We start from the raw sequence: 24,651 nt of genomic DNA on the forward strand, positions 1-24,651 counted from the left end.
GCAAAATGTGGTGTGTGCGTATGTGTATACTGTGTGTGTGTGTGTACACACATACACGCACGCACAATAGAGTATCAGCCCCAAAAAGAAAATAATTTCTGATATATGCTACTACATGGGTAAACCTTGAGGACATTCTGATAAGTGAAATAAGCCAGTCATAAAAAGACAAATACTGTTTGATTCCACTTACATGAGGTACTTAGAGTACCTAAAAAATCACTGAATTAGGAAATGAAATGGTGGTAGCCAGGGTGGTGGGAGGGGGAAGAGTGTTTCAGTTTTGTAAGATGAAAAGTGTTCTAGAGAAAGATGGTGGTGATGGATCCCCAACAATGTGAAAGTCACTGAACTTTATACTTAAAAATGGCTATGACAGTAAAATTTATGTTATGTTTATTTTACCACAGTACAAAATAATTGAAAAATATGCAAATAGATTATGACTTTATAACCTTGGGCCTTACATAGGAATGAAAAACCCTAAATGTCTTCAATAAAAACATAAAACCCACATGACAACCATAACAAATATCTTTTAAAACCTTGGGGCTACAAAGGTGGCACATCTTTGGTAACGAGTTTCCCATCCCTAGTTTGGGTATTAAAACATTTAAAAAGATGGCTTCCTTCCTCCTTGAAAATAATGACTGGCCGGTGCATCTTTAATGTGTTACTATACTGGTAGAAAGAAGTGCTAATGTTATAGTCACTTCCACTGCTAGGCCTTGGAAAGGGCTGGCCCTACAGACTGTCCCTTTCTTTTATCCAGAAATGATCAGTTCATCAAAAAGAGATTCTTACCACCACCTCTGATGTTTGGCCATGATGTTGAAAGACATCTTTCTAGGATAATTCTTCAAAACCCACATGGCTCTAGAGTGGCCAGCAACTAAGGTGGCTGGGACCTATGTGTTCATTCTTCAATAATCTTGTGGGTTTTTTTGACATAGATAACACCTCTTCGAAGATAATATATTTCAATTTCAATTTTTGTTTTATTCTTTATATATGTCCTACAGTCCGTTCTCATAATTATTTTCTTAATTGGAAAAAACATTTAGAGACAGAATTTACTCTGCACATGCCAAAGAGAAGGTTCTTCCCATTTCTCTTCGAAAATTCAACCAGATGCATAATTATGTAATTATCAGCCTTATATTGTTTTCAAAATTATCTGTAGCTTACCTATGCTTTTCCCTGCTGCTGCATTGTTTCCATTCATTCCAACACCATGGGTAGACTACAATTAAAACACAAAGCATCTATATAGGTGAGTCAATGAAGAATAGAAATGATCAACAAACATGAAATACTTGTATTTTATCACTAAGATGCCGTTGGACTTTCATTTTAAATTATTTAATCCAATTTTTGTTTAATTAAATTAACTCGGAACCTGACTCCACATCTAGCAATATCGTGCTTATTATTTATCTTTAAGAGGGTAAAATTTGCCGGGTACTGACTCATGCCAGTAATCCCAGCACTTTAGGAGGCTGAGGTGAGAGGATTGCTTGAGCCTGGGACATCGTGGCTGCAGTGAGCTGTGATTGCACCACTGTGTTCCAGGAGTTTGAGAGCAGCGTTGGCAACATGGTGAAACCCGATCTCTACAAAGACTATAAAAGTTAGCTAGGCATGGTGGCATGTGCCTGTAGTCCCAGTGACTCAAGAGACTGAGGTGGGAGGATTGCTTGAGCCCTGGCGGTCAAGGCTGCAGTAAACCATGATTATGCCACTGTGCTCCAGCCTGGGTGACAGAGTGAGACCCTGTCTCAAAAAAAAAAAAAAAAAGGCCAGGCGCAGTGGCTCACGCCTGCAATCCCAGCACTTTGGGAGGCCGAGGCGGGTGGATCACGAGGTCAGGAGATTGAGACCATCCTGGCTAACACGGTGAAACTCCGTCTCTACTAAAAATACAAAAAAATTTAGCCAGGCGCAGTGGCGGATGCCCGTAGTTCCAGCTACTTGGGAGGTTGAGGCAGGAGAATGGCGTGAACCGGGAGGCAGAGCTTGCAGTGAGCCAAGATAGCGCTATTGCACTCCAGCCTAGGTGAAAGAGCGAGACTCCGTCTCAAAGAAAAAAAAAAAAAAAAAGGGAGAGAGAGAGTAAAATTTGATGACTCAAATAAAAAGTTCTTACTTGGGATAGAAAAAACATTAAAAATATTTAGCATTTAAAAATACATATTTTTAATATGTATTTAAAAATGCGGGTGCATTGGCATGTCCCTATATTCCCAGCTATTCAGGAGGCTAAGGCAGGAGGATTGCTTGAGCCTAGGAGTTCGAGGAGTTCAACATATACATACATATCTGATAAACTGTTTACATTAACATGTTCAAATTACTGTTCTCATTTCAGGACTAAAACAGCATTCAAAATTCAACTATCAAGAAGATTTTATACAAACTAAATAAACATTTTCAGATAAACTTATGAAAATAATCTAATCTTAGCCTTCCTTATTTATGCAAACAAAAACCAAACTTTAAGTAAGTTGAATCACTACAAGGATAACTACTAGAGCACGTTGAAAGGAAAATACTAACCAAAAAAACTCCTGTATGTTCTAACTGGGAAGAACTTTTCCTAAAGTTTTCTTCCTGAAAATGCTGGAGGTTTGTAGACAGCCCAGTTCCAGAGTTCTGAAGCCTGCCTGCCCCACGTGTGCTCTGTAATCTATTTCTGCTTGTGCTCCGGGCCAGTGAGGCAAGAAAACTGATATTATTTACACGACCAACAGGCTCTTTGGAAGCCTTGTTAGCCATTTCTGTGATATCCCGAGCCTCAACTTTGGAAATAACATCAGATCTTTTCCCAAGTGAATCAACTTTAACACCTTGAAAGCAAGTAGTCCTAGAGAAAGAAGAATCAGTTATGTTTCGAACATCCAGTGACTGAGAAGAAGAAGGCTGTAGCTTCCCAAACTCAAAACATTTGGACTGTCTCTCTGGTTTCACCAGAGAATTATGTAGCGACATTGGTGCAGAACAGTGAAGAGGTGACAAGAGTCTATTCTTGTGAGGACTTAATTCCCGGTAGTTAAGAACTGAAGTCTCTACTGATTCCCCATTCAGCACTCCTGCAACATGCTTGAGATGCTGCTCTGGAGCTTTCAACCCTTTGTCAGCATTAGTGAGTAACAACTCCGGATTCACTTTGCATGCACCTTCTAAGCCGCTGCTCTGTTCATCAGCATTTCCTTCTGCAAATGAAGCCAGTGAGTCCACTTCAGGTAGAAGTGATTCTTCAGTTACACATTCTTCTGAAGGTAAGACAGTGTCCTTATTACTAGATGGCAAGTTTCCTAAAAAATGTTTTGTTTGCCTAGGCAGGGATGATCCAAGATGGAGAACAGAGTCAGCAAGCTCCTGGTCATTTCCCAACTCCAAATGGGGTATCTGAGGAGGTAGTTTGACGTTGCTACTGGAGTGAGACAGTGTGTTATTCTCCCAGCTATTACCTTCCTTAAGAAATTCACCAGTGATAGAAGATATGGATCTCTCAGCAGAGAGTTGAGTTGCCAAACTTGAAATTCCATTCCTGGAGATTTCGGGCAGATATGCATTCCCAAAAGCAGGTAAACAAGATTGACCAATGTTGGGGAGGACCCTTAACAATCGGTGGCAAGATGGTGCAGTGGAACCACTAGAAGGTCGAGGAGCTATAGGTGGGTGAGGTTTTATCTTGACAGTTTTCTTAGGCTAAAAGGAATGAATATACAGTTTCTTTACACAGTCGTTTTCTCTGCCCATTAACAAAAATTAGCGAAGGAAGAAAATGTTACTTACCGTAACATACTAGCATTTTTACTATCTCAATTTAAAATGTTTAAGAAGAATAAAATCTTAAGATTATGATACAGAAGATGCTATTTTCCTTCACTGAGTATACTTTTCTGGGAATATTAAAGAAAAATAATTTTGTTTTATTTCCTTACTGCTGTTTCTCAGAGTTTTACTACAAAGAAAATAACTGATTATATTAGATATGACATTGCTGACCTATTTTAGATCTCCAACAATTTTTCCTACTATGTTGAATAAATGTTTCATTGGACTGGTACACAGAAAAAAAGTTATCAATCCTAAAAAAAAAAAAGAAGAGTTAAAAGGGCTAAACTGCTATCCTTGAAAAGACTTGCTGGCAACACTGGCCCTTGGCTGGCTTTTGGGAACATCTATTTCAGGAGGTTCAGGAGGGTTCCCATGAACCTAACTGATAAGAGTGGCTCATTGTGCCAAACTATTTATGCAATAATACAGTTCATGCTGAACACTTGCTTTCCTTTTGGGAGTCTGAACTGCAAACGCTAGGCAGAGGGTGCCTACAACGAAGAGGCCCAGTAAAATCCCTGGGCACAGAGTCTCTAATGAGCCTCCCTGGTAAACAACATTTCACATATGTTGTTACGACTCATTGATAGAGGACTAAGCACGTCTCATGAGACTCCACTGAAAGAGGACTCTAGGAAGCTTGCACTTGGTTTCCTCCAAACGTGGCTCTGTGCACCTTTTACTTTTGCTGATTTTGCCTTGTATCTTTTTGCTGTAATAAGTACAACTATATACAACAACATACTACAGCCCTGTGAATCTTCCTAGTAAACCATCACACCTGAGGTGGTCTTGGTGCCCTCTGGCACGGTAGATTTTAATAAAAGTACCATAAAAATTCAAGATCTTATGAATAAAGTTGAGAATGAAACATAAGAAATCTTAGCTCTTAAAAATAAACAAAAATGGGCCGGGCGCAGTGGCTCACGCTTGTAATCCCAGCACTTTGGGAGGCCAAGGCGGGCGGATCACGAGGTCAGGAGATCGAGACCACGGTAAAACCCCGTCTCTACTAAAAATACAAAAAAATTAGCCGGGCGTGGTGGCGGGCGCCTGTAGTCTCAGCTACTCGGAGAGGCTGAGGCAGGAGAACGGCGTGAACCCGGGAGGCGGAGCTTGCAGTGAGCCGAGATCGCGCCACTGCACTCCAGCCTGGGTGACAGAACGAGACGCCGTCTCAAAAAAAATAAAAATAAAAAAAATAAGCAAAAATGGTAGCAAGCAGGCCATGAGGATGGGATGGAATGTCTTATGACATACCAATGCTCCCACTTACAGAAAATATAAAATACATGAAAATATAAGAAAATCTGGATAATTCAGTGGATACCAACTGAGGCAAGAAAAATTAGAGGAGCTAAGAAGGAAGAACCTTGGAAAGATGAGCTGGCTCCTATAGATGCTTTTATCCTAGAGACAGAGTTGTCGCCTAGGCTGGAGTGCAATGTCACAATCTCGGGCCTCTGCCTCCTGGGTTCAAGCAATTCTCCTGCCTCAGCCTCCTGAGTAGCTGGGATTACAGGCACCCGCCACTATGTCCAGCTAATTTTTGTATTTTTAGTAGAGATGGGGTTTCTCTATGTTGGCCAGGCTGGTCTCGAACCCCTGACCTCAGGTGATTCACCCATCTTGGCCTCCCAAAGTGCTGGGATTACAGGTGTGAGCCACCACGCCTGGCCCAATCTGCAATTCTTTATCCAGCAAAAAATTCTTCAAAAATGAAGGATATGACTTCTGGGCTGTCAAAATTAATGACAGCTGCCTAAAACTGAATTTCTCCATGCTCCAGAAAAACTACACGGATCCACAACATACACAAATAAAATCACTCATACCCCATGCATCAGAAAAACTGGGAGACATATAATATGAACTTCCAAATATTCCCCAATCCAAGAAACTCATCTGCAAAGCCTATGCCTGTGGTGAGAGACAGGCAAAAGTATGGAGCTTCACCAAGAAAAAAAAAAAAGAAAGGGAAAAAAATAAAGAAAGAAAAGGAGAGGTTTGCATAACCTACAGCTGATGGAACAAAGAAAAATCCACAAAAGACAAAATCCCACTTGATTATGAAGATACTAAAAATAGGTCTAAGATATGGGATATCAAACACAGGCTACTGAGAAATTAAAAGGAAGTGACTTTATTTTTATGTGTATTTTTTGAGACAGGGTCTGGCTCTGCTACCCAGGCTAGAGTGCAGTGGTACAATAATGGCTCACTGCAGCCTCACCCTCCCAGGGTCAATCGATCCTCCAAGCAGCTGGGACTACAGACACATCACCATGCCCAGCTAAGTTTTATATTTTTTGTAGAGATGGGGTCTCCCTATGTTGACAGTGATCCTCCCACCTCGGCCTCCCAAAGTTCTGGGATTGTAGGCATGAGCCACCACACCGGGCATTAAAGTTGTTCAGGATAAAGGAGGTAGCTTCAAGAAGACATCACTTTTTGGAGGGAGAAGGGGTAAACTGAAAGGAAAAGGCACCCATTGAGACTTTGATAGTAAAAGTAAAGAAAGAAGCAGGAAAGGGAAAGTAAGGATCCTACAAAAACAATAGTGAATCACAAATCAGAAAACATACTGACACTGCCCTCCAGTAAGAGTGTCATTGATTTGAGCCAGGCATGGTGGCTCACAACTATAATCCCAGCACTTTGGGAGGCCAAGGTGGGAAGATTGCTTGAGTTCAGGAGTTCGAGACCAGCCTGGAAAACATGAGAAAAACCCATCTCTATCAATAATACAAAAAAATTAGCTGGGCATGGTGGCAGGAGCCTGTGGTCCCAGCTACTTCGGAGGCTGAGGTGGGAGGATCGCTTGAGCTCAGGAGGCAGAGGTTGCAGTGAGTCAAGATCATGCCACTACACCCCAGCCTGGGTGATAGAGCAAGACCTCACCTCAAAAAATAAAAATATATTAATTTTTTAAATAACAAATAAAAAAGTGTGTCATTGATTTTAAAAACCTGCATTTCACTACACCAAAGGAAGAGGATGCTCTTGAAATAAGAAACTTACTTCCCTACACAAAATCCTCGCTTCTGTGTGTTAATATATAACTGTTAATACTCATCTAAGTAAATAAAATTATGGAAAATACAATTAGAAAATAAATAGAAAAAAGCAGACCAAATCCATGTAAAGCTGCTATAAAAATAAAACAGAAAATGAGAATCAGAACATTTTATTTTAGCTAATGAAAATCCTCCCTAAAACAATGAAACAAAAGAAAACTCCATCACAATACCCCAACTTAAATTATCTTTTAGAATTTGCAGATATTTTTAAAAATCTCATCAAATCATAAATGCAAAAGCTCAAGGCAGAATGGATAAAAGTAATAGGAGGATATGAAATGAGAGCTGAGCAAACCCAGAAGTACTCTGCAGAAAACAAAATCATCTCAGAAATGAAGACGAAATTACAAGGTGCCCACAGGAGACTAAAATTCTACTTAATATTTAATAAAGAATACTGAGAAAAGGTATAGGCTGGGTGCGGTGGATCATGCCTGTAATCCCAGCACTTTGGGAGGCCGAAGTGGGCAGATCACGAGGTCAGGAGATCGAGACCATCCTGGCTAACAGGGTGAAATCCCGTCTCTACTAAAAATATAAAAAAATTAGCCGGGCGTGGTGGCAGGCGCCTGTAGTCCCAGCTTGGGAGGCTGAGGCAGGAGAATGGCATGAACCTGGAAGGCAAAGCTTGCAGTGAGCCAAGATCGCACCACTGCACTCCAGCCTGGGCGTCAGAGCAAGACTCCGTCTCAAAAAAAAAAAAAAAAAAAAATATTGAGGAAAGGTATGAAAACAGCCAAAAGAATAAAAATAAAATAAAGAATCTAAAAGGATAAGAGAGAAGGTGGTTGTATATTAGACAAAGAAGTTCTAACGGCAGGGTGGGTATCTCATGCCGCTGAGGTAGGAAGGTCACTTGAGCCCAAGAGTTCGAGGCTGCAGTGAGCTCAGGCTATGGCACTGTAGCCTGGGTAGACCTGCAAGACCGTCTTTAAAAAAAAAAAAAAAAAAAAAAAAGACAACGACGATGTTCTTTTTTTTTTTTTTTTTTTTTGAGACAGAGTCTCGCTCTGTCCCCCAGGCTGGAGTGCAGTGGCGCAATCTCAGCTCACTGCAAGCTCCGCCTCCCGGGTTCACGCCATCCTCCTGCCTCAGCCTCTTTGAGTAGCTGGGACTACAGGCGCCCACCACCACGCCCGGCTAATTTTTTGTATTTTTAGTAGAGACGGGGTTTCACCGTGGTCTCGATCTCCTGACCTCGTGATCCGCCCGCCTCGGCCTCCCAAAGTGCTGGGATTACAAGCGTGAGCCACCGCGCCCGGCCTGACGATGTTCTAACTTATGTATAAAATAAGCTCTAAAGGCCGGGCGCGGTGGCTCATGTCTGCAATCCCAGCACTTTGAAAGGCCGAGGCGGGCGGATCACCAGGTCAGGAGATCGAGACTGTCCTGGCTAACACAGTGAAACCCTGTCTCTACTAAAAATACAAAAAATTAGCCGGGCGTGGTGGCGGGCACCTCTAGTCCAGCTACTCCAGAGGCTGAGGCAGGAGAATGGCGTGAACCTGGGAGGCGGAGCTTGCAGTGCACGGAGATGGTGCCACTGCACTCCAGCCTGGGCAACAGAGTGAGACTCCGTCTCAAAAAAAAAAAAGTTCCAAAAAAGAAAACAAACAAACAAAAAAACAAATAAAGTACTAAAAAAAAAAAAAAACATATAACTTCAAAGAAATCATCCTGAAATAAAAGACTGAAATCTTTATGTTAAAAAGGCTCAAGTGTATAGTGAAAATTGACCCTGAAGAGTTAATTCCAAGATACATCCTAGTAAAACCACTACATTTAAAAGAAAAAAAAATCCTCATTTTCTCCAGACAAAAAACCCAAATCATTTACAGAGAAAAGAAAGGTTGGTAATTAGATTTCTCAATGGCAATATAAAAAGCAAAACAACAGCAGAGCAACATTTTAGACAAACTCAAGGGAAAAGATGTGAACCAAACATTTTATATCCAGGCAAGCCATCATGTAAGGATTAAGGCTAATGCTTCTAGCATTAAAAAAAGATGAATATTTAAGGTTATGGATATCCCAATTACACTGATTTGGTGTTTACAAATTATATTCATGTATTAAATTATCACATGTACCCTGAAAATATATCTATTATGTATCAATGAAAGTAAGAAAATACCAAAATAGAAGAAAAACCTACAATTGATATCATACATAATGGTAAAAACAAATAAAAATGTTAAGTCTAAAGAAAAGGGTTTGAACATCGAAAAATTCAAGAATTACTGTACCTACAAGCCTTTCTTGAGGACTTTAGATGAGCTTCTTCTAACCAAAATGTATGGGGAAACCTACAGCAAAAAGACTGATCATAAGAATGGAATACAATTGGCCAGGCATGGTGGCTCGTGCCTGTAATCCCAGCACTTTGGGAGGCCAAGGTGGGTGGGTCACAAGGTCAGGAGTTCGAGACCAGCCTGGCCAACATGGTGAAACCCCGTCTCTACTAAAGATACAAAAAAAAATAGCTGGGCGTGGTGGCACACGCCTGTAATCCTAGCTACTCAGGAGGCTGAGGCAGGAGAATCGCTTGAACCCAGGAGGCATAGGTTGCAGTGAGCCAAGATCGTGCCATTGCACTCCAACCTAGGCGACAGGGCAAGACTCCACCTCAAAATAAATAAATAAATAAATAAAAAGGATGGAATATAATTAAAACTAAGAGTAGAAAGAAAAATGATTTGTAAAGGCTATGTTTTCTTTAAAAAAGTAGAAAAAAATTTTTAATGAGAGGATGAAGAGAGAAAAGAAAAAAATAAGTTCACTGATTTTCACTTAGTAATTAGGAGTCAAAGGATATTTAAAGCTGGCAAATAAAAGAGGAGAAGGTTAAATAAGGAAAAGGCAGATCAAGAACATGATAAATAGTATTAATGTAAAGTGAATCAATAAAACAAAATGCAAAAGCTTTCTGAAATACCAAAAACTACACACTTACACATTCATATATACAGATACACACAAAAGAAAGCATAGAGAAGGAAACTGTAAGTATAACAAAATAAGACATTTAAGACCAAATATGAAGTCATATCAATAAATATAAACATGATTAAGTTACCTGTTTTAAAATTTCAAGCTGGCTCACAAAGCAAAAACCAACTCTATACTGTATATAAAGGAAATATGTAAAACAAAGTAACTTAAAAGTTAATAAATAGAGACATGGGAAAAGGTATACCAAGCAAATGAAACCAAGAAGATACCAGTAGGTATGGCCCTGATATCAGGCAAGGAAAATTCAAGGGGAAAGTCAGTGAATGCGATAGAGATGAAACATTTCACTACTTTTGTAACTAGCAACACAGTGAAAATATAAGTTATTAATATTTATGTGCCAAATTACACAACTACCACTTTCTTTTTTTTTTTTTTTTTTTTTGAGACGGAGTCTTGCTCTGTCCCCCAGGGTGGAGTGCAGTGGCACGATCTCGGCTCACTGCAAGCTCCGCCTCCCAGGTTCACGCCATTCTCCTGCCTCAGCCTCTCCGAGTAGCTGGGACTACAGGCGCCCGCCAACACGCCCGGCTAATTTTTTGTATTTTTAGTAGAGACGGGGTTTCACCGTGTTAGCCTGGATGGTCTCGATCTCCTGACCTCGTGATCCGCCCGCCTCGGCCTCCCAAAGTGCTGGGATTACAGGCTTGAGCCACCGCGCCCGGCCAACTACCACTTTCTTACAGCAAAAAGTATGGGAAATGAAAAGAGAAATACACCGAAACTTATGAATAACAGACCTTCATCTATTACTGTTCTCATTCTAAGACAGATCAAATTGACAAAAAAAAAAACTTTAATAAGGTCTATCTTATAAATATCTAGCAAACTTTTACCTTTTCGATAGAGAATAAACTGTCTTCTGAGGTATATATTCATGAAAAGTGCTATTAGATCCCAAAGAATAAAATGCTATAAAGTAGAAATACAAACAACATTCTCTGAGTTCCATGCAATAAAACTAGAAATTAAAAACAATGAAAAATCAAGCCTGGCATGGTGCTGCACACATAGTCCCAGCTATGTGGGAGGCTGAAATGGGAAGATCCCTTGGTCCCAGGAGTTCAGTAACATAGTGAGACTCCCACCTCTAAAAAAAAGAAAAGAAAAAGAAAAACCAAAAAGCCTCTACCACCAGAACATTTTCAAAATATATTAAACTACTCTTGGACTAATGAGCAAATACCAACTAAAATTGCAAATTTTCTTTAAAAAAAAAAAAAGAAAAAGAAACTACTACAAATTAACATTATGTGCCTTCTGATGTGTTGCACTGAGAAGAATAAATCATCTGTGTAGTATTCCTACCAAAAATGTTCAACTTCCATCTAATCGTAATGAAACAGCCAAATCTCCAAATTGAAGAATATTTTACAAGACAACTGATCTATATTCTTCAGAAGTATTTTACACGCATGTCCAAATAAGGCTTAGAAACAGTTTTGTATAAAAGGAGACTATGAAAACATTACAACAAAATGCAATGCATCATTCTTGATTGGATCCCAGATCAAAAACAATATAAAATGCTATTACATACATTATTAAGACCTGGGAAATATGAATATAGATGACATAATGTGTATCAATCATAAATGATTATGGTAACTGTATCATAATAATGTAAAAGGTGGCCCTTATTCTTAGGGGATACATGATCAATAAAGTATTTAGGGGAAGTGTCATGATATCTAACTCACAAATAGATCAGCTAAAAAAAAATTCAAACAGAAAGCAAATGTGGGAAAATATTAATTGATGAATCTAGTCTTATAACATTTCTAAATAATTAAACATTTCTCAGCCAGGCACGGTGGCTCACGCCTGTAATCCCAGAACTTTGGGAGGTTGAGGCAGGCAGATCACAGGGTCAAGAGATCAAGACCATTCTGGCCAACATGGTGAAACCCCATCTCTATTAAAAATACAAAAATTAGTTGGGCATGGTGATGCACGCCTGTAGTCCCAGCTACTGCTACTCGGGAAGCTGAGGGAGGAGAATCGCTTGAACCCGGGAGGCAGAGGTTGCAGTGAGCCGAGACCATACCACTGCACTCCAGCCTGGGCAACAGCGAGACTCCATCTCAAAAAAAAAAAAAAAAAAAAAGAATTAAACATTTCTCAAAATTAAAAAGGTAAATTAGTTTTCAGACAAATGCTGAGAGAATTTATCATCAGGAATCCTAAATGAAAAGAAGTACTAGTACTAGAAGTCCTAGCTGGAGAAATCAGACAAGAGAAAGAAATAAAGGGCATACAAATTTGAAAGAAGGAAGTCAAATTATCCTTGATTGCAGGATAATGAATATAATGAATATAATATGATCTTGTATTTGGAAAAACTGAAAGACTCCACCAAAAAATGATTAGAACTGATAAACACATTCAGTAAAGTTGCAGGATACAAAATCAACATACAAAACCCAGTAGCATTTCTATATACCAACAGTGAATAATCTAAAAAAAATCAAGAAAGTAATCTCATTTACAATAGCTACAAATAAAGTAAAATAAAATACCTAGGAATAAACTTATCTAAAGAAGTGAAAGATCTCTATAATGAAAGCTATAAAACATTGGATGACACAAAAAAATGAAAAAATATTCCATGTTCCTGAGTTGGAAGAATTAATATTGTTAAAATGTCCATACTGCCCAAAGCAATCTACAAATTCAACATAATCTCTATCAAAATACCAATGACATTTTTCACAGAAACAGAAAAAGTAATCCTAAAATTTACATGGAACCACAAAAGACACAGAATAGTCAAAGCCATCTAAGCAAAAAAAAAAAAAAAAAAAAAAAAAACTGGAGGAATCACAATTATCTGACTTTAAATTATACTACAGAGCTACAGTAACCAAAACAGCACAGTACTGACATGAACATAGACAGCACAACCAATGGAACAGAATAGAGAACCCAGAAACAAGTCCACAGACCCACAGTGAACTTATTTTTGACAAAGGTGCCAAGAACATACACTGGGGAAAGGATAGTCTCTTCAATAAATAATGTTGGGAAAACTGGATCCACATGCAGAAGAATGAAATTAGACCCCTTATCTTTTACCATATACAAAAATAAATCTAAATGAACTAAAGACTTAACTCTAAGATCTGAAACTATGAAACTACTAAAAGAAAACACTGAAAGTAGGGTCTCAAAGACATATTTGCATACTTATGTTCGTAGCACTATTATTCACAGTAGCCAAAAGATGGGGGCAATCCAAGTGTACATTGAGGAATGAATGGATTAAAAAAGTGTGGTATATAGCCATACAATGAAATATTATCCAGCCTTAAAAAGGAAGGAAATTCTGACACATTATGACAATTTTACAAGATAAAAAACTTCTGGAGATTGGTTGCACAACAATGTGTTTACACTTAACATTACTGAACTGTTTGTACACTTAAGATGGTTAAGATAATTTTGTCATATGTATTTTACCACAAAAATAAAATTAAAAAAATTTTAATGGTAGAATCTAGATATTAGATAAATAAGTATTCATGGTAAAATTCTTTCAACCTTACTGTATATTGGAAAAGAAAAATATAGATCAAAATTTCTCTCATGAACGAAATCATAATGTAAAAATCCTAAAGAAAATATTAATAATTTAAATCTAAAGAAATGAAAAGGAAAATACATCGCAACCAAGAATGGTTCATTCTAACAATGCAAGAATATTTCATATTTTTAAAAAATCAATTTATCACAATATCAGAATATTTTTATTCAGTGAAAAAATACCTATTTCTCTTTGGACTTCTTGACTATCAGTTACTTAGAAGTGTGTTATTTTCAAATATCTGAAGGTTTTCCACATATCTATTATTGATTTCTAATTTTATTCCATTGTAATCAGAGAGCATTTTTGTATTATTTGGAATCTTTTATAATTTATTTGAAACCGGTCCAGGCGCAGTGCCTCATACCTGTAATCCCAGCACTTTGGGAGGCCAAGACAGGCGGATTGCTTGAGGTCAGGAGTTCAAGACCAACCTGACCAACATGGTGAAACCCCGTCTCTACTAAAAATACAAAAAATTAGCCAGGTATGGTGGCATGAGCCTGTCGTCCCAGCTACTCAGGAGGCTGAGGTAAGACAATTGCTTGAACCTGGGAGGCGGAGATTGTAGTGAGCCGAGATTGTGCCACTGAACTTCAGTCTAGGGGACAGAGCAAGATTCTGTCTCAAAAAAAAAAAAAGAAAATTGAACTTGTTTTATGGCACACAATATGGTTTACCCTGGTAAATGTTCTACATACACTTAAAAACAAATGTGTACTCTGCTGTTTTGGGTAGAGCATACTGTAAATGTCAGTTGGGTCAAGTAGGTTGATTAGTGTTCAAGTCTCCTAAATCCTTCACTGATTTCCTATCTGTTTCATCGATTTTTGAGAGTGATGTAGAAACCTTTCAACAAAAGTATTTGTTTATTTCTTTGTAGTTTTTGCTTCATGTATTTTGAAGTTCTATTATTAGGTGCATAAACATTTAGGACTATGAAGAAAGGATTTTTTTTCTTAATAGAGCTAGGTCAATTGTTCCCCATCAGGGAAAAAAAAAAAAGATCTTTACCCCACTTTACATTATAGCAAAAAAATTTCAGCTGGGCACGGTGGTTCGCTTCTGTAATCCCAACACTTTGGGAGGCCAAGGTGGGAGGACTACCTGAGGTCAAGAGTTTGAGACCAGCCTGGCCAACATGGCAAAACCCCATCTCTACTAAAAATACAAAAATTAGCCAGGCATGGTGGCACATGCCTGTGGTCCCAGCTACTCAGGAGGCTGAGGCAGGACAATGGCGTGAACCTGGGAGGTGGAGCTTGCAGTGAGCCAAGATAGCACCTGGGCGACAGACCGAGACTCTGTCTCAAAAAAAAAAAAAAACAAAAACAAAAACAAAAAAATGCTTGGCAAAATTGTTTGGCATAATACTAAAGTTAAACATATATCTTCCCTCTGACTCCAAAAGTCCATTGCTAGGTATATGCTCCAAAGAAACAAGTGCTATGTCCACCAAAGAATGTATGAGAATATTCAAAGGAATTTTATTGATAAAAGCCAAAAGCTAGAGACAACTCAAATGTCCATCAAAAGGAAAAGAGAGAAGCAAATTGAGGTAAATCAATCACATAGTACAGTAGTACACAACAATAAAAAAGAATTAGCTGATACATACAACCACATGGATACATCAAACAAATATTTTTAACAAAAGAAACCAGGCCATATTCTCTATGATTCTATTTATATAAATTTCAGGAATAGGAAAAACGTATTTATGGTAATAGATGTAAGAACAGTAGTTATTTCTGAGAGTAGGAAAAGGTAGGTATTAACTGGGAAATACTATGAGGTAACATTCTGGAGTGAAAGGTCCTATTTTAATTTGGGTTGTGTCTACATGAGTGTATATAGATGTAAAAATTCATCAAGTAGTACATTAAAGATTTTTGAATTTTATTATATATGAAAAGGAACGGAGCCATTAATAGAGTAAAAAGGAAAGCAATAAAGTGGTAATATGAAACAAAGGACTTTTATCTAGAATATATATAAAACTCCAAAAAAAATTTGTAACAAAAAACATACAACCCAATAGAAAAATGGAAAAATATAGGTGTTTTATTAAAAAGGGTATCCAAATGCCCAATAAATATATGAAAGGTGCTCAGCCTTCCAGGTCTCATCAGAGAAATGCAATTAAAACCACAATGTGATGCCACTACAAACAAAGTAGAATTACAAAAATTACAAAGGACCATGCCAAATACTGGTAAGAATATGGGAAAATGGCAGCTCTCATTCACTGTTGTAAACAATGTAAATTGGTTCAATCACTTTGGAAAACTGACACTATCTACTAAATAGTAGATATCTTTATCCATAATAAATAAATATTCACATATTTTAAAAAGTAATTATTGCCAGATTAAGATTAAGCTCTCTTTTTTTATCCTTCTTAGACCCAGAATGATCTTTAAAATGATAAATTATGTTAAGTGCAGCATAATCCCTTCAGGTGTGCTTCTAATCTAAAAAATCCAATTTATCCCTTTTAGAAGTTTAACAAATGAGGCCAGAAACCTGAAATGAATAATACTTTATAATTTTTTCACGATGACCAACAGACCTCATTGATGAGTGCTCTGCAGGGGTAAGCTAGAGATAAGCCTGGCCAAATCCCAACAGCTTCACCTTTTTGCTGAGATTCATGTTCTTCATCTTAGCCTTCAGCAGCTTCATCTTATTCATAGTTATTGAATTTTCAATTATCTGTTGCCCAGAAGAAGAAGGCTCAGTTTCTTCATCCTCATCTGTATCCGAATTATACATAGAACCACCACTGCAAAGAAAACAGTAACTACTTGAAATTTTTCCGATACCTGCTCAGTGACTAAAAATGCTCTATATGAAACAGCAATCTATAGAAGTTACTAATGATAAAACACTACATCCATTTTGTCAATGTCAATGTCAGGAAAATATATTTCAAAGAATGTACTTCTTAAAAGAAAAAATGAAATGGGAATAAATATTATGATCTAGGATTACTGAAAATCTAGTATAGCTGAGCTTCTCTGAATTCAGTATATCATAAATGAAGACATTTTGACACCTGCCATATCATTCCCAAAGAGGCAAAATCCATTTCCATGAGAATGTCTGATTTCATATTATCAGCCAAGGCTGATAATTGTGCAACCCAGACAACAGGCTGATGAGATTTCCATGAATCAGAATTTTTTAAAATTTGGCACGGGAGAGAAGTACAGATTTTTAGTCATCCTGAGGGGATTCTCACTAAAAAAAAAAAAAAAGAAAAAAAAAGAATTCATACATAGGTGTCATCAGAACATTTTCTATTCTTAAAGAGCAAAAAAATTTTTTTTTCTTGAGACAGTCTCACTCTGTCACCAGGCTGGAGTTCAACGGCGCAATCTCGGCTCACTGCAACCTCTGCCTCCCAGGTTCAAGCGATTCTCCTGTCTCAGCCTCCCGAGTAGCTGGGACTACAGGTGTGTGCCACCACGCCCAGATAATTTTTCTGTATTTTTAGTAGAGACAGGGTTTCACTGTGTTAGCCAGGACGGTCTCAATCTCCCGACCTCGTGGTCCACCTACCTCGGCCTCCCAAAGTGCTGGGATTATAGGTGTGAGCCACCGTGCCCAGCCAATAAATTTTTTTAAGTAGAGATAACTTCAAATTTTTCTAAGTGTTCTTGAAAATGTAAAAACCTAGAATAGCATAGATTTTAACAAGAAAAAACACATCCAGTCAAGTCATGATACAAGCTATTAAACAGGTTAAACATTTAAATTACTGATCAACCACAGTGACGTTATTCATATTTCAATGTAATTAATATTTAGAACCCTTCCTCTTTGATTACATAATATAATGATGTATCACATGATCCTCATATTTATACTTACATGTTTGTTTTGCCCCTTATTCCCCCACATGTAAGCAAGTTGAAAGCAGATATTAGACTTTATCTTCTGAGTCTGCACCAGGCACAGCGCTTGGCACATAGCCAATAAATGTTTCATGAACTGAACACAAAGATTTTGAAATTTCATTTATTTTTTCTATAATGGGAAAATTAGAATGGCAAGGATTTGATAAAACACAAGCTTGGCACATTTGTAAAACGATTAAAATTTTAAATAAAACAAAATAAGAATACATACTAGCTTCTATGCAGATTTACTTATAGGAAAACTAGGTCATCTACACTATGGAAGGATGAGGAAAATTTCCTGTTTTATATGGTTGTAAGAATGGAAACAATTTGGGATAGCCTTAATGGGGTATATTCCTTAATGTTTCTGAAGCACATATCATTGCCACACAAGGGCAAAAAAGAGAGCAGACAGCCCCATTCCTAAATGTTATATGGTGCAACATGAAATGTTCTGAAACTGTGGGTTAATTACATGCACTACACACATGGGTAGCATCTGAAGGAAGAATGTAGGACTGGTCTCCACAACCAATTCAGTCTGTGATGCTTGACTTGTGACAGCCACAGTTACCTACTACAGCATGGCTACCACAGTATGATAACTGACACAAGTACAACACTGAAGTAATAACATTGCCTGCCATTTACTGAATGCCTGCTCTGCCAGGCACTTCTCACACATTATTCCTAATTCTCACAAAACTACATAAGGTAGATATTATAGCTGATTTTATTAATGAAGAAACTCCAGGTGAGAGAGGTTAAGTGATTTGGCTCAAGATCAGAAAGCTATAGACAGCAGACCTAAGATTCAAATCCCCCATGTGTCTGGTTCCTAAGCTGATTCTTCCTACTACTACTCATTGCTTTCCCAGGCGCCAAATGACAGGACTTATTGCATCATGCTTGTGCACCCAAATGAGTGCCAGAACTTTTGCTGTGTGAAGGCTTTTGTCTCAAGGCCAACTATACAATACCTGAAGAAGGGTGCATGAAGATTTTCGTCATGTCACCCTGTGGAGTTAGAAGGAATAACTCAAGTATACACTATGCTCAGTTACCTTGCAATATTTTAACCTTAAATACTTCTGAGTTACCCTGTGGCATTTTAAGTATCTTTACTGAATACTGAAAGAAGTTTCTGATTCAACATTACTGTCATGAAAAGACCTATTCTCTCATGGAATAGATACATATATATGCACACATACATACACACATATATATCTTATATATATATATATGTAATATGTAATATATAATATATATATTTTATATATATATATATATATATATATAAAAGAACAATCAGCTGGGCGTGATGGCTCACGCCTGTAATCCCAGCACTTTGGGAGGCCGAGGTAGGTGGATCACGAGGTCAGGAGATCAAGACCATCCTGGCTAACACGGTGAAACCCTGTGTCTACTAAAAATACAAAAAATTCGCTGGGCATGGTGGCAGGCGCCTGTAGTCCCAGCTACTCAGGAGGCTGAGGCAGGAGAATGGCATGAACCTGGGAGGCAGAGCTTGCAGTGAGCCGACATTGTGCCAACGCACTCCAGCCTGGGCAACAGAGTGAGACTCCATCTCAAAAAAAAAAAAAAAGAACAATCATGATAAATCACTGGACTCATTTTAGAGTATAAAAACACTTTTAAATTCACCTTTTTTTTCAAAGAACCACATTATTGTGTTTTCTCTCATGAAGTATAGATTCATGAGATGAGTTAGAACCCAATCACAAATTTTTTTCAGATGAAAAAATGTAACTAGGTTAACATAGTAATTTATAAATTTAATCCGAAATGACTTTCTTTATATTTAAATATAAATATAACATTTCCTTGAATTTCTAAAATTTTTTTTAGTACTATATGTAATTTCTCGAAATCATTTTTTTTTTTTTTTTTTTTTTTGAGACGGAGTTTCACTCTTGTTGCCCAGGCTGGAGTGCAATGGCGCGATCTTGGCTCACCACAACCTCCACTTCCCGGGTTCAAGCTATTCTCCTGCCTCAGCCTCCCTAGTAGCTGGATTACAGGCATGCACCACCACGCCCAGCTAATTTTGTATTTTCAGTAGAGATGGGGTTTCTCCATGTTGGTCAGACTAGTCTCAAACTCCCGACCTCAGGTGATCCGCCTGCCTCCACCTCCCAAAGTGCTGGGATTACAGGCATGAGCCACCACGCCCAGCCTCAAATCTTTTGATTTAATGATATGATTAAAGGATATAAGATGGGCAAATGTAATATTATTCACACATGAAATCTGTACATCGCAAAGCCAAGACCTCCTTTAACTTTCACAGTTTACCATTAAGTCTTACAACGTCTCCTTATCTATCTTTCTGCTTAAAAAATCCCAGGCTGGGCACAGTGGCTCACGCCTGTAATCCCAGCACTTTGGGAGGCCGAAGTGGGCGGATCACCAGGATGGGAGATTGAGACCATCCTGGCTAACATGGTGAAACCCCGTCTCTACTAAAAATACAAAAAACTTAGCCGGGCATGGTAGCATGTGCCTGTGGTCCCAGCTACTTGGGAGGCTGAGGCAGGAGGATCGCTTGAATCTGGGAGGCGGAGGTTGCAGTGAGCCAAGATCGTGCCACTGCACTCCAGCCTGGGTGACAGAGCAAGACTCCATCTCAAAAAAAAAAAAAAAAAATCCCAGTAAAGTGGCATGATCCACTAAAAAGATTTGAGACTAAAAAAAGACTGATGTTGCATTTTCTATAAGAATGAAACAAATTAACACTCAGTTCTCCCTCTTTCTTTTTAGAGTGGTAGCCAGCAAACCATGGTCATGTGTCAAATCTGCCCCACCACCTATTTCTATTTCTGTGTGGCCCATGAGCTAAGAATGGTTTATGAACTTTAATTAGTTGAAAAAACTCAAAATAATGGTATTTCATAACAAATGAAAATTAAATAAAATTCAAATTTGTGTCCATAAATAAAGTTTTATTGGAACACAGCCACATTCACCCAATCATGTATTACAAATGGCTGCTTTTGCCTACAATGGCAGAGTTGAGTAGCTATGACAGAGTTTATGTGGCTCTCTCGTTGCTCTACACTGTGATATGGGAAACTACAAATCACAGTGACATAGTCATAATTCAACAGTATTTTGACTGCCATGTATATTGCTATTCTGTGACTTTTTTTATTACTAGTGTATACCCAACCTTGTCAAACAAGAAAAGTAGACTTCAAATGTTGCCATATTAAGGTATCATAGAGTGGATTATTTGTTAGCAATTTGATAGCAAGGCATGATGCTTATAATGCAGTGACACTATAGCTATGCTAAAGGAAAACAGCATAAATAGACATTACCAGGCTAGGCATTCATCACAATATTCCCAACTTTCAGGAAAGCAACAGTCAGAAAAACTAGAAAATTTACAATAGAATATCTCATCACAGCAGAATTTCTTTACACAAATAAAAAATGAAAATGAAGCTATAACCAAAGAAGTTTCTGAATGTTTATATCTGCTAGCCAAGCAAGGAAAGCTACTTATCAATAGTGAATTAATTCACTATTGATCACAGCAGTTGAGGAAGTATGTCCTGAGAAAATAAACTTGTTTAAAAATTACGTTTCCAGCAGGGACAATTTCTCAAAAAGTTGACAGCATTGGAAGCAACATCAACAGTTGATTAAAAAATAAGGCAAATGACTAAGTCATTTACCTTGTTTTTTGATGAGCTGACATATATTACCCATACTGCTCTGTGTTACTGTTTATTGAGGGCGTCAATACCAAGTTTGAAGTAACTGAAGAGATGGCTCCTATGAATAGTCTGCATGAAGCTACTACAGGTGAGAATATTTTCAAATAAATTGCTAAATACTAATTTAGTACAACTTTAAGTGAACTCTGCTATAACTGATGGGGTGATGTGTGGAACTTAGTTGGACAAATTTATAGAGTTAGTGAACATGTAAGGTCTTTTTTTTTTTTTTTTGTCTTTTTGAGAGGGGGTCTCACTCTGTCACCCAGGCTGGAGTGCAGTGGTGTGATCTCGGCTCACTGCAACCTCCACCTCCTGGGCTCAAGCAATCCTCCCACCACAGCCTCCGAAGTAGCTGGGACTACAGGTGTGCACCACCAGGCCCAGCTAATTTTTTTCCAGATGGAGTTTCACTGTGTTGCCCGGACTTGTCTCAAACTCCCGGACTCAAGAGATTCGCCCACCTTCCAAAAGTGCTGGGATTACAGGTGTGAGCCACCATGCCCTTTAAACATGTAAGGTCTTTAAAGTCTATAGTTATTCATTGTATTATTCATCAGCAGGTATTTCATGGTAAATATCTGAATCTATCCTGTGTTACTAAACCAGCAGTGTTAATGGTAAACTTCAATTGTTTCATGGACTTATCCATCATCAGTTTGGCGGCTTAGTGGTAATGAAGTTTTATTATGTTTTTTTTAGCTCAGGAACTCTGAATGAGAAGAACTGGCCTTAACTACTATTACAAACACTTTTTAAATTTTTAAATTGCCTTTGGAAATTAATTTTTACTGTGGACTTCATAATGTTTCGTAATGAATTTAACCTAAAATTACAAAATAAAACAATGTTTATATGTGAAACATACACTGCAATGTCATGTTAACAACAACTAGTGTTTGAATTGCATGTAATAATAGCAAGCTGCAATCATTCCCATGCTTTCAAAAGTTGAAATTTCCCACAGAAATTTGCAGCAGATATATTTCTGAGCTCAAACTATAAGTCTAGCAGTGTTTTTATACCTCAGTGCAATTTCCAAAAAATGTCTTATTTCAAAATTCATTTAAATGTGCAACTGAGGAGCTTCCAAGGCAAACAGCAAGAGAAGATCTGACAGAATTTTATAAATGCCTTACAAATGATCAATTATGGTCAATAAAAGCATGTGCTCATGGACTGATAGTATCTGACAGTACCTACCTGTGTGAAAAAAAATTTCTAAGATAAAATACATAAAATCTCATTACAGATCAGCATTAACAAGTGAACTTTTGCAACTGACCTTGCAAATTTGATGGGCAACACTAACTTTCAACCTCAATTAGGTAAAACATTATTCCCATGAAAAAGAATTCCATTCTTCTCTGGAATTCTGTGGTACAAACAGAAGAAAAGTACCCAATTGTTAGTCTTATATTTTGAACTTTGTTAGTAAAAGTTTTGCGGAAATTTGTTTTCTCTCTTGTTACATAAGTACCTATTTAATATCCTTGATGCTGTCTCTTGGCCTAAAAATCCTAAAATAGTTATTATCTGCACACCTTTACAGAAGAAGTTTGCTACTCTTGCTGTAGACTAGGAAAGCCTCTTCTAGAACAGGAAAGATAAATGTCCTTCATGGTATTACCAGATCGTTTTCTACTCCTCTTTCTCATTCATCCATCCCTTTCCTTGTCCAATTATTGTAGATGAATACAAAGGAAGAAAAAATAAATAAATTATCTTGTGATGAACAATAAGACAGTTCTAATTAAATTCCATGATGACATTTGGGCTGAGTCATAAACACAAATAGAAGTTGGCTGAGGAGAAGCTGGAGTAAAAGGAGAAAATGACGTTTCAAGCAAAGGAGAAAAGATGTATAAAAACATGGCATAATGAAAAGACCTGGAAAACTGATGGTGACAGGTTGTCAAAGGACTCATATGCTAAGCTGAGGAGCTTTGGTTTCCTTTAGGAAAAGGGAGCCAAAAGAGTGTGTACTAGGGAAGAAAACTAAACAGTGAGCCAGCACATGGCAAAACTGGTATGAAGACATTCTATTAATGGCCTAAGGCTATAACCCTCACTGCTACCTCCTCCATTTCTTGCCCATGGTTTATGCCAAGTTTGAAGTGCTAACCAGATGCTGACATGTTAAAGTCAACAGGTAACACCCATGTGTCACAGTCTGCTCTCTGAGGCCACAAAAAATTGAGTCTAATCTTTCATGTAACACTCTGTGAGGGGCAGAATCCTAGGGGAATCTCTCTGACTCTTGACCCTTGGTGTTCACATCACATTTGGTTTCCTACCCTTGAGTATGGGCATGATGGACGTCTTGCTTCTAGCCAACTGAATATGGCAAAGGACGTTGCAGATGTAATTTAGGCTCCAAATCAGTCAGTTTTGGGTTCATCAAAAGGGAGCTGAGGGCAGCCTCTAGTCAACAGCCAGCAAAAAACTGGGCCCTCCATCATATAACTGAAAGGAAATGAATTATGCCAGCAATAAGAGTGACTTTGTAAGTAGATTCTCCTCCCCAGTCAAGCCTCTTGATAAGAGACTTGCTGACACCTTGACTCCAGATTGTGGGACTTGGAGCACAGCGATGGTGTGCCTGGACTCCTGACCCACAGAAACTGTTCTCCAAACTACAAGCTGTTTTTTTTTTTTAAATAATTTTACCACTACCTTTTTATTTTGCAGGACGTGTAACACCTTCCCTTGCTTTGTCTGCTTGGCAAACTCCACTCCCCTTTTAGGGTCACTTCTTCTCAGAGTTGTGTCTAACTCTCTGCCTTTCATGCATAATAAAGGCCCTGTCATCTATTCTCCCAGAGATCTTGATATCTTTTTACAACATCACCAACATTATATCACCGACACTCTTGATAGCAGACTGCATGCTCCATGAAAGTAGGCATAATCATCTTTACAACATCAGTGCCTTGCTCAATGAATGGCCATAAAAGTTCAGTGAGTGAATGCTTAATAACTTGAAGTGAAAGGAGATAAAAAATCACAGAAACCCAGAATGCACAGCAACTAACTGAGAGGTTGCCTTGTCCAATTCTCTAATTTTTCTATTGCTTAGCTAAATATCTGTAGGGTTTTTCCTCCTGATTTTAGAATATTACAATTTATCTCCCTTTTATAGAGTATGAAAACAAGACCAGAGAAGTAAAGAGATTTATCTGCCTTTAAGCAGCAGAGTTAAATTTAGAAAAAAAGGTATCAACTTTAGGTTTAACCCTTTCTATTATGCTAAGGTTGTATAATAACACACTATTATGACAGGATTCTATAATCTATTAGGCATCTTAGAGTTTCACGGAGTAACAGAAACAAATCTTTTTATGAAAACATCCCACTCCGTAAAAAAACCTCAGTTTTATCATATCAATCATATGAAGGACAATTTCAGACTTAAATATTGGGGGCTGGGGTAGGAATGAGATGCATGACATTTGTTAATATATATAGATTATTTTGACAAC

At 37.9% G+C, this 24,651-nt stretch overlaps 1 protein-coding gene across 9 annotated transcripts in view; it reads right to left on the minus strand.

Annotated features, from left to right (window-relative positions):
• ZFAND4 (zinc finger AN1-type containing 4) overlaps positions 1-24,651 on the minus strand; it is a 68,568-nt gene that overhangs the window by 7,787 nt on the left and 36,130 nt on the right. For 7 of the 9 annotated variants that reach the window (XM_030798366.1, XM_030798365.1, XM_030798361.1 and 4 more), the window contains 3 exons: positions 16,156-16,303; positions 2,557-3,711; positions 1,189-1,243 (listed from right to left, as the gene is read on the minus strand). In XM_030798366.1, coding sequence (XP_030654226.1) covers positions 1,189-1,243; positions 2,557-3,711; positions 16,156-16,303 — 1,358 coding nt within the window. The remainder of the gene's footprint in view (positions 1-1,188; positions 1,244-2,556; positions 3,712-16,155; positions 16,304-24,651) is intronic. The other 2 variants (XR_004026731.1, XM_030798362.1) reach the window with 1 other exon arrangement.

This window comes from Nomascus leucogenys, chromosome 18 (assembly GCF_006542625.1).
Source record: "Nomascus leucogenys isolate Asia chromosome 18, Asia_NLE_v1, whole genome shotgun sequence".
Taxonomy (NCBI): domain Eukaryota; kingdom Metazoa; phylum Chordata; class Mammalia; order Primates; family Hylobatidae; genus Nomascus; species Nomascus leucogenys.